The sequence below is a fragment of the Cherax quadricarinatus genome, chromosome 2, assembly GCF_038502225.1.
Source record: "Cherax quadricarinatus isolate ZL_2023a chromosome 2, ASM3850222v1, whole genome shotgun sequence".
NCBI lineage: Eukaryota > Metazoa > Arthropoda > Malacostraca > Decapoda > Parastacidae > Cherax > Cherax quadricarinatus.
In genome coordinates this window covers 62,010,978-62,030,110 of record NC_091293.1, presented here as the reverse complement: position 1 = coordinate 62,030,110, position 19,133 = coordinate 62,010,978, and the positions used below count along the sequence as shown (strand labels likewise).

The 19,133-nt window shown below is 42.6% G+C and overlaps 1 protein-coding gene across 1 annotated transcript in view; it reads left to right on the top strand.

The window, feature by feature from the left end:
• The window catches only part of LOC128694980 (transforming growth factor-beta-induced protein ig-h3), a 143,603-nt gene that overhangs the window by 8,400 nt on the left and 116,070 nt on the right, over positions 1 to 19,133 (top strand). Inside the window, exon 2 of the mRNA XM_053785374.2 lies at positions 17,252 to 17,360. Within this exon, the coding sequence (XP_053641349.1) occupies positions 17,252 to 17,360 (109 nt within the window). The remainder of the gene's footprint in view (positions 1 to 17,251; positions 17,361 to 19,133) is intronic.

The following is a 19,133-nucleotide window of genomic DNA, read 5'->3' as shown; positions in this document are numbered from 1 at the left end:
GTCAAGAGATTATAGAGGTACATAATGGGTCCAGGGACTGGACTCCAAAGTTTTGATACCTGAGCAAGTTACAAAGGTAATGAACTCGCAAGTTACAAAGGTAAAGAATCCTGTAAGTAAATTTACTTAGGTTTATAAATGGCTACAATCATGAACAAATTATAGAGTAATGAGCAATTCACACGTCCACACCTGGTCACAACTGTAATGAGTTATTGGTGCAAATATTAATTGTTGAGTGTCTCTCTCGTACGTACACACACACACACACACACACACACACACACACACACACACACACACACACACACACACACACACACACACACGAGTATACATACACGAGTACAAGCACTCACACATGAGTACATAAATACACATGCAAACACACACGTTAGGCCCATATTGGAGTATGCGGCATCAGTTTGGAACCCACACCTAGCCAAGCACGTAAAGAAACTAGAGAAAGTGCAAAGGTTTACAACAAGACTAGTGCCAGAGCTGAGAGGTATGTCCTACGAGGAGAGGTTAAGGGAAATCAACCTGACGACACTGGAGGACAGGAGAGATAGGGGGGACATGATAACGACATACAAAATACTGAGAGGAATTGACAAGGTGGACAAAGACAGGATGTTCCAGAGATGGGACACAGCAACAAGGGGACACAGTTGGAAGTTGAAGACACAGATGAATCACAAGGATATTAGGAAGTATTTCTTCAGCCACAGAGTAGTCAGGGAGTGGAATAGTTTGGGAAGCGATGTAGTGGAGACAGGATCCATACATAGCTTTAAGCAGAGGTATGATGAAGCTCACGGTTCAGGGAGAGTGACCTAGTAGCGACCAGTGAAGAGGCGGGGCCAGGAGCTTGGACTCGACCCCTGCAACCTCAACTAGGTGAGTACAGACACACAAGTGGTAATGCTTTATTTACAGGGGCTGTATAGCCCTTGTGGCTTAGCGCTTCTTTTTTATTATAATAATTTATTTAGAGGGAGCAAAGTGAGGGTATTTTTCCAGAATGATCTGTAATATACCACTCTGGATAAAATACTTAAATATCTTGAACATTTCTTAGCGAGTTGTCTGTGAATGTATTAGTTTTATCACTCCAATACATAATAAGGCAGGGTGTGATCTGTGCTGAAATTCCTTGAATAGTCTGTCTTCCATAAGGCGCTGTATGATCCCTATGGGTTTAGCGCTCCCCGTGAATGTAAAAATGTAATCTATAATTGATAGAATAAATCACTTTAATACAATATGGCTTGACTGAGTCGAAATATTTAAATTAGCTTGCATCGCTGTATCATCCTTGCGGGTTTAGCGCTTTATGATTATATAAATTAACTTGCCTGTTACTTTGCATTTCATTTCTTATTTTTTCAAAATAAACATTGGCATAGGGTCGTGAGGGTATGTGATGTTATTGCAATGGAAAGCGGGGAAAAAGGTTGATCACAGAGCGTTGTATCCCAACAGACTGAATTTGGAGGGTAGACTGCATGACAACGCTGGTACTGAAGATGCCCATAATCTGTGAAGTCGTGGTAACACTGCCCGGACATAGGTACAATTTTTCATGGCTTCATAAACAAAATATAAGTGTCCTTTAGGTTAACTAAAGATTGCTTTACTTTTCGATGCTTTGGCAATTTTGAAATTTCTGCTAGATGGGTCACCAGGATATTATCGTATATGCTGATGGTCTTCTGAGATGGCGGGTGGGTTTCGGGGGTCAACTTCCCCGTGGCCCGGTCTGAGACCAGGCCTCATGGTGGATCAGGGTCTGATCAACCAGGCTGTTACTGCTGGCCGCACGCAGGCTGACGTACGAACCACAGCCCGGTTGGTCAGGTACTGACTTTAGGTGCCTGTCCAGTATTGATAAAGGCCGGTGTTGCTGAGCGACGGTGAAGGTTTTTGACTGGATGGGCTGATCTTAAGGCCGAACAATTCTTCGCGATAAGTTACTAGAGTACAGTGTGTAAAATATTCTGATTATGATCTTGGTTGCACAGCGCTGCATGACCTAATAGGTTTAGCGCTTCCTTTTGATTATAATGAACTTAGTTGTGAAGGCCCTCAGATCAAACCTGATAACCAGTCCCATGTGCTGTATGACACAGCTCTTCATAAATATAAGAATATAAGGAAGAACACTGCAGCTGGCCCATGCAAGGCGGGTCCAAGTCTCCTACCGGCTTAAGCCAATGGCCCAACCTGGTCGGGTCACATTCACTTAAGGAGCACGTTATCAGACCTAGTATCACAGCTAGTCAGGTCCAACTCACACCCGCCTGCACCCACTCGTGTATTTATCCAACCTATTTTTAAAACTACACAACGTTTTAGCTTCTATGACGCTACTCTGGAGTTTGTTCCACTCATCCACAACTGTTACCAAACCAGTGCTTTCTTATATCCTTCCTGAATCTCAATTTTTTCCAACTTAAAACCACTGCGAATACTGTCTTGGCTAAATATTTTTAGCACTCTATTTACATCCCCTTTGTTCCTGTTTTCCATTTATGCACCTCAGTCATCCCCATCCCCTAATTTACGTCTTTCTAGAGTGCAGATTCAGGCCCCTCAGTCTATCGTCATAGGGAAGATTTCTGATACATGAGATCAACTTTGTCATCTTCCTTTGTACGTTCTCCAGTGCATTTATATAAATTCTGCAATACGGTGACCAAAACTGCGCAGTATAATCTAAATGAGGCCTAACCAACGATATATGTAGTTGAACAACCTGAGGACTCCTATTATTTATGCTTCTTGATATGAAGCCAAGGATTCTGTTCGCTTTATTGAAAGTTATGCACTGTTATCTTGGTTTTAGGTTACTGCTAACCAGAACTCCAAATCTTTTTTTGCAATCGGTAATTTTAAGATCTACATTTAGATTTTAGGTGGCATGATTATTTTCCTGTCCAATGTTTAGAACTTTGCATTTGTCTGTATTAAACTGCATCTGCCGCTTCTCCGACCACTGCATCAGTCTATTCAAATCTTCCTGGAGTGCTCTGTCCTCATCAGAATGAATTCCCTCATCTATGTCGTTTGTAGATTGTGAACAACAAGGGGCCCTGTTGGACCGCTCGTGAAACTTCACCCTAATTTCTCCCCATTTATGCGAACACTGCTGCTTATCTGTCAACTACTCCTCTATCCAGGTAAAAATCTCTCCTATTCCGTGTGCCTTAATTTTCCTCGATTGTCTCTGATGTGGAACTATCAAAAAGCCTTACTGAAGTCCATGTACACAATATCATATTCATTACCATGCTCTACCTTCTGAAATACCTTGGTGAAAAAGTTAATAAATTCGTAAGGCAGGAATGCTCTTTTGTAAAACTGTGCTGAGATTCGATGACCAATTTATGCTTTTCAAGATGGCTATGAATTGCCTCGACAGTTATTGATTCCATAAAATTTCCCAACTATGGAGGTTAGGCTTATTGGTCTATACCCTTGCCGGTTTAGAACTTTATTTGATTATAATATTGGTCTATAGTTCAAAGCTAAGGACATGCCACCTGCTCTAAAAATAGGTATCACGTTTGTCATTTTCCACTTACCTGGCACTATTCCAGTTTATAGTGGTATGATGAAAAGATTAGCTGAAGATTTGCTAAGCTCCTCTTTACATTCCTTTAGAACTCTTGCATACAGTTTATCAGGGCCCGGGGATTTGTTAGGTTTTAATTTGTCTAAGGACTATGTGCTGTATAGCCCTTGTGGCTTAGCGCTTCTTTTTAATTATAATAAGGACCATGTCGCTTGTGACCCTAAACGTGCATAGTTTATTATCGTTCTGTTCTACATAATTTATTATTTCTGGAATATTGCTAGTATCTTATTGTGTAAAAACTGAGAGGAAGTGTTAGAAATTCTACACATTTCCTTATCACTGTCATTGAGCTACCAGAGTAACTTGAGTGGGCCTCTTGTCCCTAATCTTGCTTCTGTATACCTGAAAGAATCCTTTTGGGTTAGTCTTCGGTTCTTTCGCAAGTTTAACCTCATAATCTCTTTTCTTATTCCCTTTATTTCTGTTTAACTGAATATATTGATTTCTTAACTGCCCCTCCTCTTTTGATTTGCCTATATAAGCCTCTCGTTTGACCATGAGATGTTTTAATCTATTATATCCATTTAGGATAAGTTTTGTTTGATCCGATTCCTCTATTCGGAACCTAAGTTGTCTGAGCAACTAGAACTACGCTCTGGAAAACGTCATATCGGTAACCATCACCACCTACCTGACCCATACTCAGGTCATTCCAGTTCAGCCCATCCAGGTAATTTCTGTCCTATGAAATCAGCCAAGCGGAAGTCCATCCTGTCCTTGAAATGAGACTTTCACAATACCCTGTATTAAGCCGTACCCTTAGGCCACAAGGGATGACGAGTATTGAAATGATCGTTATTCCTCCCTCGCTTGTAATAACCCCATGTTGCCATATGTGGGTTGTGAAAGTCTTATCACAACCCATGTCTGAACTGCTTCCACACCTCTCGTTACAAGTGTAGGACAGCAAAATGTACTTGTGATATGAGTCACGGTGGGTAATAAATCTGCACTACTCACAACTGCTCACTTCATAAGCAGATTTTGCTGCAAAATTTTGTTCTGTTCAGATTATCATTTATAAAACTTAAAAGAATATTTGATAAATGCCACTTCAATGAAATAAAGCACCTAAAAGACTAGTTCCATGTTAGGTACAATTAATGTCAAGGAGCCAAACTAGGCGTGGGCATGACAGTATATTTCACGAAATCGTAAAGCTTTAAGGAAATGGCAGTTACGAAATGTACAGATGAAATAGAATTCTACAGGAATTCACTGAAGTTCTAAGGCTTTATAAAGACTATAGACAAGTGATGCCAGCAAAACACTTTGCGCCATCGTTGTCTGACGGCAGCAAGTTTTCAGTAATTGACCATAGGTTAACTGAATTACATTCAAATGATGGTGGCTCTCACTTTGACTCCTCTTTATTACCGTTTTTGAGTATTGTCATGTTCATTACCACTCCTGTAGACAGACTGAATTAAGTGTAGCCTTCAGATATAGGTTATCCGACTTTATTATATAAATTGTTTAGAAAACCGAAAAGTTGATGATTGAGACACTTGCTGAAAACCTAGGTGTCTGGCTTGACTCTGTATTATCGTTTCTCCAATCTCTTCCCTCTTTTGTTTTCCGTCCCTTCGTTCCATTTTTCTTTTAGCCGAGAGCAGCGAAACCAAGGGACTGGGCTAGTTTTCATAGCTAAAAAAAAAAAAAAAAAAAAAAAAAAAATAGAATGCACTTGGTAGACGACATTTTGAATATATTCTTCAGTTTCTCCTAAATTATGTAGATGAGTGGAACAAACTTTAGGAATCTTAAATGTAAGTTGACCGGGTACACGAGAGGGTGTGAGCTGGGATTGCCTAACGTGGACCAACATGCATACTGCAGCATTCTTTCATTCTTTATCCTTAGTACCTTAAAACTACCGAAGAATAGAAAAGGTGCAGAAACTGACAACTGAGGTTGTATTCTGGCTAAGAAATGCTCAAAATACTCGAAGTGCTAAGTTCATAATTCCTTTGGAAACGAGATGTTGTTCAAAACTTGATACACTAAACTTGTATGGATGTATGGAGAGCAAAGTGAGCTAATAACCCTAAGAAACAATAGTATGAAAGTTTGAAACAAAGATGAAATCCAATTCAAGATCTCTGGAATAACTTCCTACTAAAGTTTTAAGTGCAAAGGTTGTATGACCCTAGTGGGTTTAGCGCTTAGTTATGATTGCAATAAATGCAAAAATAATACGGCGTAAACTCCAGGTAATTACTCTGGCGTTGGCAATGGTCAGTGGGTTAATGTTGAGGAGCTACCACTTCAGAAAGATTAGTTGACTACACAAGCCCAGCTGAACTACATCACATGAACAGTCTTGGGCATCGTCGTGGTTGTGAGGAGCACTAGTAATTTAAACAGTAGAAAACAAAACGCTCTCATCCATGGACGGTTCGATTCACCCATTTTTTGTAACCTGAGAGCGAGGAGAACCTTCTGCTATACTTAGTCTTACTGAAAGCTAGACGAAGCCAGACTGTAAGTAGGGTTGCCATGGACCTCGGGGTCTGTCTCATCCAGTGTACTCGCCCACTCCCAAGCCCAGACGCCCAGCCCAGCCCAGTCCCTCCCACACGAAGCGTCTTCGTGGAAGTTCCAGGATAGATTATCCTGAGAGATGGCATTTCCTAAGTGATAGAAACTCAACTATGCTGGAAGGAAACTTGAAGCTGCCGTACCTAATGAACCCTTGCTGGAATACTTTACGCTAATCCTAATTGCCTCTCAGCTCAGACTGACAAAATTTATTAATTTGTACGAGCCCCTTCCTGCGCGCTGACTCGTACAAGGTATCGAAACTGACATAGGGAAATATAGCTAGTTTTTGTTCCCATTATGTAAGTATATAGAATAGGGTAACTGTATAGCCCTTGTGGCTTAGCGCTTCTTTTTGATTATAATAATAATAGAATAGGGTAGCATACAGCTGATGCATCCAATATTGTGAAAATAATTCCTGGAAGTGTTTAGAGGTGCGTCAAGGTCACTACCACCCTTCAAGGGGATGAGTGGGAGTGTCGTAATGCTTGTGAAGGGCTCTTGATAAAAAATTATTATATAAAAGCGCTAAGCCACAAGGGCTATACAGCATTGATAAAAAAAAATTACCTCCTTTAGGTCAAACATTTCTTTCCCCCCTCCCACACCCCAAGTGCTGAATGGCCCTTTTGGGTTTAATGCTTTATTATTTTTAATACTTGCAGGTATGATCTTTTGCTCTACATGTGTACTTTTTTATGCAGTAATTGTTCCCACGTAGAGCAAGACTTAAGTAATATCGCGAAGTTCTCTGAGTGATCCTGAATGTGTTGGTTTGTAGGTCATTAAAACTACACTAGCATAAAAATGGTTAATTCTTATTACAACCCAGGAGTCCCAAAGGCCTGTTATCCTGGGTGTAAAGGGAGCAAAATAAACACAGCAGAAAAACTTTTGACTTGTATTATCCTTCACCATGTAAGAACAGTATTATGTACACTATGTACAACAATAGGTATTAGTGCACTCGACGGTAAGCAAGGCAGAATAGAAGCCACTAGAGAGCAGACCATGCTTCAACCAGCTCTAGAATGACAAGGGCTGTATAGCCCTTGTGGCTTAGCGCTTCTTTTTGATTATAATAATAATAATAATAGAATGACAAGGGCAGACAGGTGTGTGGTACCCACAACACCTCTGCGATTGCCAAAACCATCTTCTCATTGGCTGGAACCTGGGTACCGATTGAACGATGGGGCCCCATCGTTAACCCTTAGCACCTGGTTCGCTGGTTGGGGGAGATAGCCTTTCAATGAGGGTGTGTACATGCGCCGAATAAAGGTTACGTACTCTTTGCATGCCACAATTCCTAAAATAGAGATTAACACACTTCTTGGTGTACATACACTGAGACAACTCTCGGTGTAGTTCTAGCTGCTCAGACGACTTAGGTTCCAAATAGGGAAATCAGATCAAACAAAAATGATCCTTAATGGATAAATAGATTAAAGTATATCATTGGTCAAAAGAGGCATATATAGGCGAATCAAGAGGAGAGGGGCAGTTAAGAAATCAATATATTCAGTTAAAGAGAGAAGGGGGAATAAGAAAAGCGAAGAGAGATTGAGGTTAAAGTCACAAGGGAATTGAAGACTAACCCAAAAGGATTCTTTCAGGTATACAGAAGATTAGGGACAAGATAGTCCCACTCAAAAGTTACTTGGGTCAGCTCACCGACAGTGATGAGGAAATGTGTAGAATTTTTAACACTTAATTTCTCTGTTTTTTACACAAGAAGATATTAGTGATATTCCAGAAATAATAAATTATGTAAAGCAGGACGATAAACTATGCACGATTTGTCCTTAGACAAATAGATAAATTAAAACATAACGGATTTCTGGGCCCTGCTGAACTGTACACAAGGGTTCTAAAGGAATGTAAAGAGGAGCTTAGCAAACCTTTGGCTAATCATTTCAACAAATCACTACAAACTGGCATAGTGCCAGATAAGTGGAAAATGGCAAATTATTATTTTCAAAGTAGGTGACAGGTCCTTAGCTTCGAATTATAGACCAGTAAATCTAACCTCCATAGTGGGAAAATTTGTGGAATCAATAATTACCGAGGCAATTCGTAGCCATCTTGAAAGGCATACCCCTCAAGGAAGGTTCCTTGATGTTGGTGAGGGGCTCTTGATTTAGGGAATTGGATCTGTGCTCCAATTCCCCGAATTAAGCCTGAATGCCTTCCACATCCCACCCAGGTGCTGTATAATCCTCCGGGTTTAGCGCTTCCCCTTTGATTATAATAATAATAATTGAAAGGCATAAATTGATTAATGAATCTCGGCACGGTTTTACAAAAGGGCGTTCCTGCCTTACGAATTTATTTTTTTTTTCACCCAGGTATTTGAGGAGGTAGATCATGGTAACTAATATGATAGTGTATATGGACTTCAGTAAGGCTGATAGTCCCACATCAGAGACTTCAGGAAAATTAAGGCACATGAAATAAACTTTTTCCTGGATAGAGGAGTGGTTGACAGATAGGGAGCAGAGAGTTTGTATATCAGCATAGTTGCTGAATCCCCTTACATGTGTTGTATAGATTAGCTGAGCATTATAGTATCATCCATGTGCTTTATATAGAAGATCCCTTAGGCCTGTGACTGTATGACGTCATGGGATACAGCTTGAGTATGAGGCGAGCTACCTCGGCCTCAGTGGGCGTATAATATCCAGCTAGGCAGTGACACTGTTGAGACTTTGGCCTTACCTGCTGTGTTTATTATATATTATAAATATAAACACTTAGCTGATAAATGACAGCAAATCGTCTACACAGCCGCCCCTGCAGACGAGGTCTAGAAGCTGTCGAAACCATCACAACAGTGGGCTGTCAAGAGATACAATTTGTAAGTATAAATTACCCCTAGGGGGTGTTATGCCAGCATATTTCATTCGATGATGGCCGACGAATACTTACTTGTTTGGACTCAAAAGTCCACACCTTACTGCCGATTATAGGTTGATTACAAACTCCTTGTGACTCAAGAATTGCGCAATCCCCCGATCTACAAGAAATTCGTAACATACCTTGCTCTTTGTAACGTGAGCTATGGTGTTCTCAACACCTTCGACAGATATCGGTGACTTGATAGAAGCTGAAGTGTCCTTGGATGTCCACGTCTTCCATTGTCTAGGAAACGCACACTGGTACACTATGTTCAACAAGATTTGTCTTTATTGTTCACAATGTATCACAAGAGAAGCTGATCACACTTCTCTAAGTGTTTGTGTTAGAGACACTTTGTTCACACTAACGCACAGATCAGTGTCCTTTGCTGGTTATCCTGGCGTCAGTGTCTCGTAGTAGAGTCAAAGTTAGTCTGCCCGACGCCACAGTGCTCCATGCCGTCTCTGCCCCCAGCACAAAAAAAAAAACGCTGACCTAGTACCTTGCATCCTTGTCACCTCCTCGATGAAGCAAAGCAGAATGTTTGTTTCTTGCTGTCTTAATCATAGACAACAATGTACAATATCTTTACTATGGTAATAAAGTGGGAGCAGGATTTTCCTTAATTGTCCTGCTAAATAAGAGATGTACTGTCTCTTATAAAAATACACATTGTAACACCCCTGCAAGGAGCAGAGGTCACTTGACCACGCATACGGCATCTGTGATCAATTACTCACTCTAGCAGTAAACAAGACGCTCGCCCCCTCTGAGTGGCCCCTCAGGGCTGAGAGGGCTGAAGGGGGCTGAAGGGCTGAAGGGGGCTGATACCCCCCTCCTGGAGAAAATTTCTCCACAGACACGGCAGGCTGGGCTCCATCTCCCATTATCACAGTCTGACAATATATATCGTTACCATCCAACAAGTGTGTCTACCTTCAACCCTCAAATCTCCTTTAAGAACCCCTACGACATGTATAAATGGGGATAAAAAGTGGGGAAGGGTCACGAGCGATGTTTCACAGGGGTCAGTGTTGGGTCCCTTGTTCATAATCTACATAAACGACATAGATGAGGGAATAATCAGCGACAAGCAAAGTTTGACGATGACACCAAAATAGGCCGTCTTCATTCTAAAGAGGACACAGAGCACTCCAGGAAGATTTGAATAGACTGATGCAGTGGTCGGAGAAGTGGCAGATGCAGTTTAATATAGACAAATGCAAAGTTCTAAACACTGGACAGGAAAATAACCATGCCACATATAAACTAAATGTATATCTTAATATTACTGATTGCAAAAAGGATTGGGAGTTCTGGTTAACAGTAATTTAAAACAAAGACAACAGTGCATAAGTGTACCCAATAAAGCGAACAGAATCCTTGGCTTCATATCAAGATGCATAAATAATAGGAGTCAGGTTGTTCTTCAACTCTATCTTTGGTTAGGCCTCAGTTAGATTATGCTGCAGAGCTCTGGTCACCGTATTACAAAATGGATATAGTTGCACTGGAAAACGTACAAAGGATGACAAAGTTGATCCCATGTATCAGAAATCTTCCCTATGAGGATAGACTGAGGGCCCTAAATCTGCACTCTAGAAAGGCGTAGAATTAGGGGGATATAAGTGGAAAACAGGAATAAATAAAGGGAATGCAAATGGTGCGCTGAAAATATCTAGCCAAGACAGGACTCACAGCAATGCTTTTAAGTTAGAAAAATTAAGATTCAGGAATGATATATGAAAGCATTGGTTTGGTAATAGTTGTGGATGAGTGGAACAAACTCCCGAGTACCATCATAGAAGCTAAAACGTGTAGTTTTAAAAATAGGTTAGATAAATACGTGAGTGGGTGTGGGTGGGTGCGAGTTGGACCTGACTAGCTTGTGTCAATGGGTCTGATGCCATGCTCCAGGGATGTGACCTGACGTGACTAGGTTGAGACAGTGGCTTAAGCCGATAGGTGAATTGGACCTGCCTCGCATGGGCCAGTAGGCCGGCTGCAGTGTTCCTTATGTACGTACACCGAGACAGACAGCTGTCTATACAGATAATATAGCTCTCGGCGTATATACACCTAGAGCCGTGTGCATGTGTATATACATAGCTGTATGCATTTGTCCATATATAGTACAGAGGGATGCAGACAGTTCTAGATATACACTGCTCTCTATATATATATACACTTTGTACACAGAAATGTGCAAGACTGTGTGTGTGTATAATATATATATATATAAATCTACTGCGTGATTTATACCAGTCTTTGTGTGCGCGCACCTGAGATGTTTATCACTTGCATATCTTGGGCTGTTTGTCAGACGAGTAACTTTACTGCTTAGGGCTGCCCGTCTGGCCAAGTAGTCATGTGGGTGACAACACTTCCTAGGGCTGCCCGTCTGACCTAGCAGTCATGGGATATTCACTCTAGTAACTAGTTTATCTTTCTAGGCTCGAGTTCCTCTGCAGGCTGCAGCTGCAGGGAACTCGAGCCATTCTAGCAGGATGCCTCGAGGCTGGTGAAGGATTCTGATCCAAGGAATTGGAGCTAATCTTGGATTAAACGTGATTACCTGTCGCCCGTCCGGGTCTGTATAGTGGCAACGGTACTGGTAGCAGTAGTGTAACATTGCTAAAGTTGGTATGAATTATAGTAGTATCGGAGGTAATAGTGGTGTCAGCAGTAATGTTGGCCGGGTGGTGGTGGTAATAGTAGCAACAACAATGGTGGCAGCAGCAGCAATCTTGGCAGTCGTAGTGGTGGTAGCAGCAGAGCTTACTCTATTCATCCTTCCTTCCCAATTAAACAAGCATGCACACTTCCCAGCACGACTAGGCAGCTTTCTTAACTCAATTTTTCAAGCCTGCATTGCTACAAGAGGGTGGAGATCGAGGAGACAGCCTTCTGCTGTGCTACCCTAGTTTCTTAAGATTATTAACTCCCTAAGAGGGTGAATAACCCATAAAAACCAAGCAGCGTGTTTCAGGTTACCATTAGCAAATCGATCTAAGCAATAGTCTTATCTACTTTTTTCATGTACTTCAGTGTATCAGTTGTATGCCCACGCACTGTCGGGCACACATTATCTCGTCGTATTTCCATATCATGGGAGGTGAGCCTAAGTTTGGCAAGTAAACATATCGTGCCTGGCAGTGGTGTTGTAATCTCGCCACAGCTGCGTTATGGTTAAGTGTGACAGAAGGAAGCCTTAGAGAGGGAGGAGGGAGAGGAAAGAACGAGGGAGGAAAGGTGAAAGGAAAGAGCACAAGTATTGAGAAGGGTAAAAAGGAGGGAGGGGGGAAAAATGGATATAATGCAGCACATTCTTATTTCACTGTCGTAAAGAGTCAGATAGGTGGTTGTGAAAGTACCTTAAACTGAAAATTTGAGTTACGTTTACCACGCTCAGTGGCTGCCAGTTTTCGGTTCGCGCAGTACAACTTTTCATCGCCTTTATCTTATACCACGACGATAAAAAAATATTGTTTTTATTAGATAACCTATCAACCTAAGCTAACCTATCGTAACCTAAACTAACGAATCCTAAGCTAATGGAACCTAAGGTAACTTAAGGCAACTTAAGCTAATCTAACCTAATAGAGAAAATGGTTACTAACCTTGAGTGAAAAATCCACATAGATTTTTATGCGAGTTAATTAAGGGGATGGGTCGAAGAATTATAGACCTGCTAATAGTTGCTGGAATCCTCGATCCCGTGGCCTCTCAGACCAGGTCATTTATAATGGGAGAAGGATACTGAAGGAATATGAACTATTGCTGATAATTTTGATTATACAAGAATATGAGTAGAAGTTGCGATTTATCTGCTGTCTTACATGTTTGTGAGACAGAAAGGACTCTCCCTCCCCAGGACTGATAGAGAGGATGCAGCAGGTGATACTTTCTGTACTGCATGACCGTTCAGTGGAGGTAGGTACCTTGATGCTGGTGAAGGTCTCATAATGCAGGGAATTTAAACTACCTCCTTCCTTGGATCAAACCGATTGCCTTTCATTTCCCAGGCACTGTATGACCCGTATGGGTTTAGTGCTTCGACGTGATTATAATGCTGAATAACAATACTTCTGGAGCTCCTTCAAGGGATGGAGCCTTGATGGTTTAGGGCCCTCGATCCAAAGAACTAGATGACTCAAGATCGTTAATGAAACACGATACACTCTCTTAGTGTTTAAAGTGTACTTGATTGCTGGTTAACATTGCACGATCCTTTGTGTGGCCATAGGCTTTAAATCCAACTAATTAGCTTAACTAACACTGATTCTTACTGTAATCATTGTCAGTCTCACCCTCAGGGGGGGGGCAGGGTTGAAGAACGTCAGTTTAATTGTAGCAGGAGGTACCCAAGAGCTGGAGCTCAGCCAGTTCAAAAATATAAGTAAGGAAAGACAGAGACTACTGGGACTAGTGTTAGAACGACTTGAAAAGATCCATAGCTTATCTCAGCATAGCTAATTGTTATCCACAAAGAACCTTGAGTCTCACAAGCATGACAGACAAGACACTTAAATTGCATATGCTACATGCTTAGCAGTGGCTGTGAAGCTGGTTATTATCCTGATTATGCACCACTCTCTTGGATTGCCTACCTCCTTGCCCGTCTCAGCTTTCGCAACAAGGTGTTGGAGAATGAAGTTTGGCACTCCTTCGCTTAGCCTGGTTGAACCCCCTCGCCTCAACATGATTATTTTACTTATGAGGAAGCGCTAAACCCGTCAAAATGATACATTATTATTATAAAAAAAAAGCGCTAAGCCACAAGGGCTATCAAAATTATACAACACCTGGGGAGTGGGAATTTATCAGATTTGATCAAAGGGGTACCAAGATTTCCTTGAAGAGCGCTGCCCCGGCTTCAAGGCATTCCCTTCTTCCCTCCCCCCCCCCTTCAAGGTACTAGCATGCCACTTATGCTTTGTATGAAACTATCAACGCTGTATGACCCTTACGAATTTAGTATGGTTATGTTTATAATGTATACAACTATGTGAATTAGCATGTGTGCATTTTTTCCTTCTGGAAGGAAACCTTTGAAGCTGCTGTAGTTGGTGAACCTCTAATGGATTACTTGACGATAGTCTCACTTTGTTAGATAAAAGGACACGCATGTGTAACTAATGTGACATTTTAGTGTGACAATGTCTCGCTCTTCAGGATCTTTGTAAAGCATTTACCAGAACTCTTTGATAAAGCTTATGAGGAGCGAAACTTTGCCACAAAAAAAGTAACATTAGTTAACAATGTCCTTTTACCAAACACATTGTCAGTAATTCTACCAACATTATTACAACTATAGCCTTATTTTCCTGTTGCAGTCTCCCCGATGAAGCTGACATTACTGATGTCTCCCAGCTCAGGCTGACAGATTTCATCACTATTTGTGAGAAATTATGTGGATGAATTTCACAGGTACAATCCTGAATTAACATTACACACGCATAACTGGGGAGAACTCTCACATCTAAAACAGATTACACCTACTAATACTAGTTGTATCTCGGAGCCAAGTGGGGTTTTAGCAGCAGTGGGTCACATCACTGTCCCTCCGATGCCCACCTCAGCGCGTCACATCACTGTCCCTCCTCCGATGCCCACCTCAGCGCGTCACATCACTGTCCCTCCTCCGATGCCCACCTCAGCGCGTCACATCACTGTCCCTCCTCCGATGCCCACCTCAGCGCGTCACATCACTGTCCCTCCTCCGATGCCCACCTCAGCGCGTCACATCACTGTCCCTCCTCCGATGCCCACCTCAGCGCGTCACATCACTGTCCCTCCTCCGATGCCCACCTCAGCGCGTCACATCACTGTCCCTCCTCCGATGCCCACCTCAGCGCGTCACATCACTGTCCCTCCTCCGATGCCCACCTCAGCGCGTCACATCACTGTCCCTCCTCCGATGCCCACCTCAGCGCGTCACATCACTGTCCCTCCTCCGATGCCCACCTCAGCGCGTCACATCACTGTCCCTCCTCCGATGCCCACCTCAGCGCGTCACATCACTGTCCCTCCTCCGATGCCCACCTCAGCGCGTCACATCACTGTCCCTCCTCCGATGCCCACCTCAGCGCGTCACATCACTGTCCCTCCTCCGATGCCCACCTCAGCGCGTCACATCACTGTCCCTCCTCCGATGCCCACCTCAGCGCGTCACATCACTGTCCCTCCTCCGATGCCCACCTCAGCGCGTCGCATCACTGTCCCTCCTCCGATGCCCACCTCAGCGCGTCGCATCACTGTCCCTCCTCCGATGCCCACCTCAGCGCGTCGCATCACTGTCCCTCCTCCGATGCCCACCTCAGCGCGTCGCATCACTGTCCCTCCTCCGATGCCCACCTCAGCGCGTCGCATCACTGTCCCTCCTCCGATGCCCACCTCAGCGCGTCGCATCACTGTCCCTCCTCCGATGCCCACCTCAGCGCGTCGCATCACTGTCCCTCCTCCGATGCCCACCTCAGCGCGTCGCATCACTGTCCCTCCTCCGATGCCCACCTCAGCGCGTCACATCACTGTCCCTCCTCCGATGCCCACCTCAGCGCGTCACATCACTGTCCCTCCTCCGATGCCCACCTCAGCGCGTCACATCACTGTCCCTCCTCCGATGCCCACCTCAGCGCGTCACATCACTGTCCCTCCTCCGATGCCCACCTCAGCGCGTCACATCACTGTCCCTCCTCCGATGCCCACCTCAGCGCGTCACATCACTGTCCCTCCTCCGATGCCCACCTCAGCGCGTCACATCACTGTCCCTCCTCCGATGCCCACCTCAGCGCGTCACATCACTGTCCCTCCTCCGATGCCCACCTCAGTTCTTGAAATTAATATTGTGGACTGTACATATTACTGAAAAATTACTTTGCTTGACAACTCTTAAGTAACTTGTTGGTCCACGGTTTAAACTGATTATACACACCATTTTCATATTTTCGCAAAACTTGAGTGTGACAAATGCAGACCATAAGAATTACCAAGTTATTATCTTGGTGATATATCCTAACGCCTCCCTAGCAGGCAGGTATGCTAAATATTGGCCAGTATAGTTACCGTACCTATTTGGTGGGTTGACACTATATGAGTAGGCGAAATTAAATAACTGTAGGTACACGCGATGATCATGTCCGGTCACCGCATCCAGTATTATCTTCATTACCAACCTACTTCAAGGGAGGCTCCTTGACGCTGGTGAGGGGCTCTTGATTTAGGGAGCTAGATCTATGCTCCGATTCCCTGAATTCAGTCTGAATACCTTCCACCCCCTCCCCCCCCACGTGCGCTGTATAATCCTACGGGTTTAGCGCTCCCCATGATTATAATTCATTACCCGCCTTATTATGGCCAGGTTAGTACGTATCTAAACACTTCCAGATACCTATTATATTCAGTCATTTCATGGTCGTCTCTTATTGCCAATACACTCTGCAACACTTTTATTACCGTCAACGTTCCGCCATTTTCGTTGCTCTTATGTTTGATATACCAATACATCTTTTTAATCTGATAACACTTCCAGGTGTGCACTACATTTTTCCTCTAAATTGCAACATTTTCACTTTAATTATTCAACTCCTTACAGAATATAAGAACTAATATTTTTTTATTTCTTGTCACAGAACATCTTTTAAAAGTCACTGAAGATACACATTACGCAGTTACAGATAAACATTATTATCCCCCATAAATTCATACACACAAATTACAAGAAAATTATAAAAAATTTCCACAATATTTGTAACCCTTTCTATGTAAGTGTAATAATGTGGCAGCAGATGTATCCTGTTGTGCTCAATATTTCATAAGTTTCAAGATAATTATGTGTCCTTAATGAAATGTGTTAGTGGCCTTATGTTCTGTTGGAAGGTTTCCTTATAGGTGATAAAGCTCCACTGGTGCTGGTGAAGTGCTCTTGATCCAAGGAAATGATGGAAAGGCAGATAAAGATTAGCTAGCATAAATAATGATAATGGTTTTATAATTTGCATGGGTTAAGCTTGGATAAAGAATCTCCGTTATAATTTACCTCTGTTTCTTGCAGGTAAGAATTTAAGTCAGTAGATGAATGGCTGTGTATGTTGTCTATATAACCCTTACGGGTGTAGCGCTTACCCATGAATATAATAAAAGTATAACATGGTGTGTGTGGTGTTGCAGGCAATGGCAGGGAGAGGCGCGTGTGAGTAGCCTGCAGGACGCCATGGACCGACTCTCCTCCTCCCTGGACACGACGCTCGGCAGACTCTCAGACAGGATCGAGCAACAGGTTAGACTCGCTAGTATCTGTCTTGGTTTGTGTGCCCGATTGAAAATGATCTTTAAAACAGTATGTGTACTCGCTAAGATGTGTTTGTTGGGGTCGAGTCTCAGCGCCTGACCCCGCTTCGTAAACCACAATCGCCGGTATTATTGGTTCCTGGGTCCATGGGCCCTGTCATACCTACTCTTGAAACTGTGTATGGACTTTGCCTCTACCATTTCATCTAGTGCATTCCATTTTACCACCCTGCTTCAGAAAAAAATAATTCTAACATCCCTGTAGCTCTTCTGCCTTTAGTTTCCATATATGAATCTCTCTCCCTATGCCTCTCCTTTCAAAAAGTCTGTCACTATCATTTATGACAAGGTCTCTGAGTATCTTGTATGCTGTAATCATTTCTCCCTTAATCCTTTCTTCTAATCAGATTTAGTTCCTTTAGTCTTGTAATTCCCTGGGACTAGTATTGTTGCAAACCTTTCGACCTTTTCTATTTTTTTTTGTATATGTTTATCAGGTGAGGGCTCCATGCTGGTGCTGCATACTCTGATAGTCCTAACATACAGTATGTCGTGTCGAGTCCTAAATTCAATTCAGTTCAAGTTTATTCTCTATAAGGGTTACAACGTGGGGTTTACAGGTTTTGGGTATTGTGTGGTTTACATGTTATAAAATACTAATTACAGAGGGGGCCACTAGGACACCTAGCATGGCTAGGCATTTCGGGCAGACTTAGATTAATTCTTAACATTAAATCCTTACAGATTATGGTATTAAGGCTAAGTGACTACATCATAATTTGTGAGTTTAGCAATGTGAATGCTTTTGTTTTGGCACAATACAAAGTGTCTATAATGGAGTATCATAGGCAAACTTATGACTAGTTAGGATTTATTATTTTAAGATTAAGATTAGTATTTCTGGGTTTATAGCCAGTGGGCGAGTGAGTGTAATTGTGAACCACCAGGTGGTTATCATGTAGTTAGTTGTCGGGGTGTATCAGGGAGATGTTTTCTAACTGTAGTTTTGAAAGTGATGAATGTGTCTGCATTTCTAGAGTTTTCAGGTAGGGTGTTCCAGATTTTAGGTCCTTTGAAATAAATTGAAATTTTGTAAAGGTTTAGTCGAACATGGGGAATGTCATAGACATGTTTGTGTCTGGTGTTATGCCTGTGGATCCTGCCACAACTATCAAGAAAGCGTTTTAGGTCAAGGTTAATATTGGAATTTAAGGTCCTGTAGATACAGATTGCACAGTAGTAAGTGTGGATGTTCTGAACAGGGAGTAAGTTTAGATCTATGAAGAGTGGGGGGGGGGGGGGGGGTGTTGCCAGGGATGGGATTTAGTGATTATTCTTACTGCGGCTTTTTGTTGGGTTATTATTGGCTTTAGGTGTGTTGCTGCAGTTGAACCCCAAGCACAGATAGCATAGGTGAGGTATGGATATACAAGTGAATGGTATAGTGTGAGAAGGGCAGTTTGCGGCACGTAGTATCGTATCTTGGAGAGGATCCCCACCGTTTTGGATACTTTTTTTGTTGTTTGATATGGGTGCTGAAACTTATGTTGTCGAGGTATAGGCCAAGGAATTTGCCCTCATTATATCTGGCAATTAGTGTTGTCGATCTTAATGTGAAGTTGCGCAACACCTGCTCTGCTACCAAACATAATATAGTAGGTTTTGCCAGTGTTAAGTGTTAAGTTTATTGGCTGTCATCCAAGTCGATATTTTGAGCAGCTCCTCGTTAACAATGGTGTTGAGGGTGGCAAGATTAGGGTGG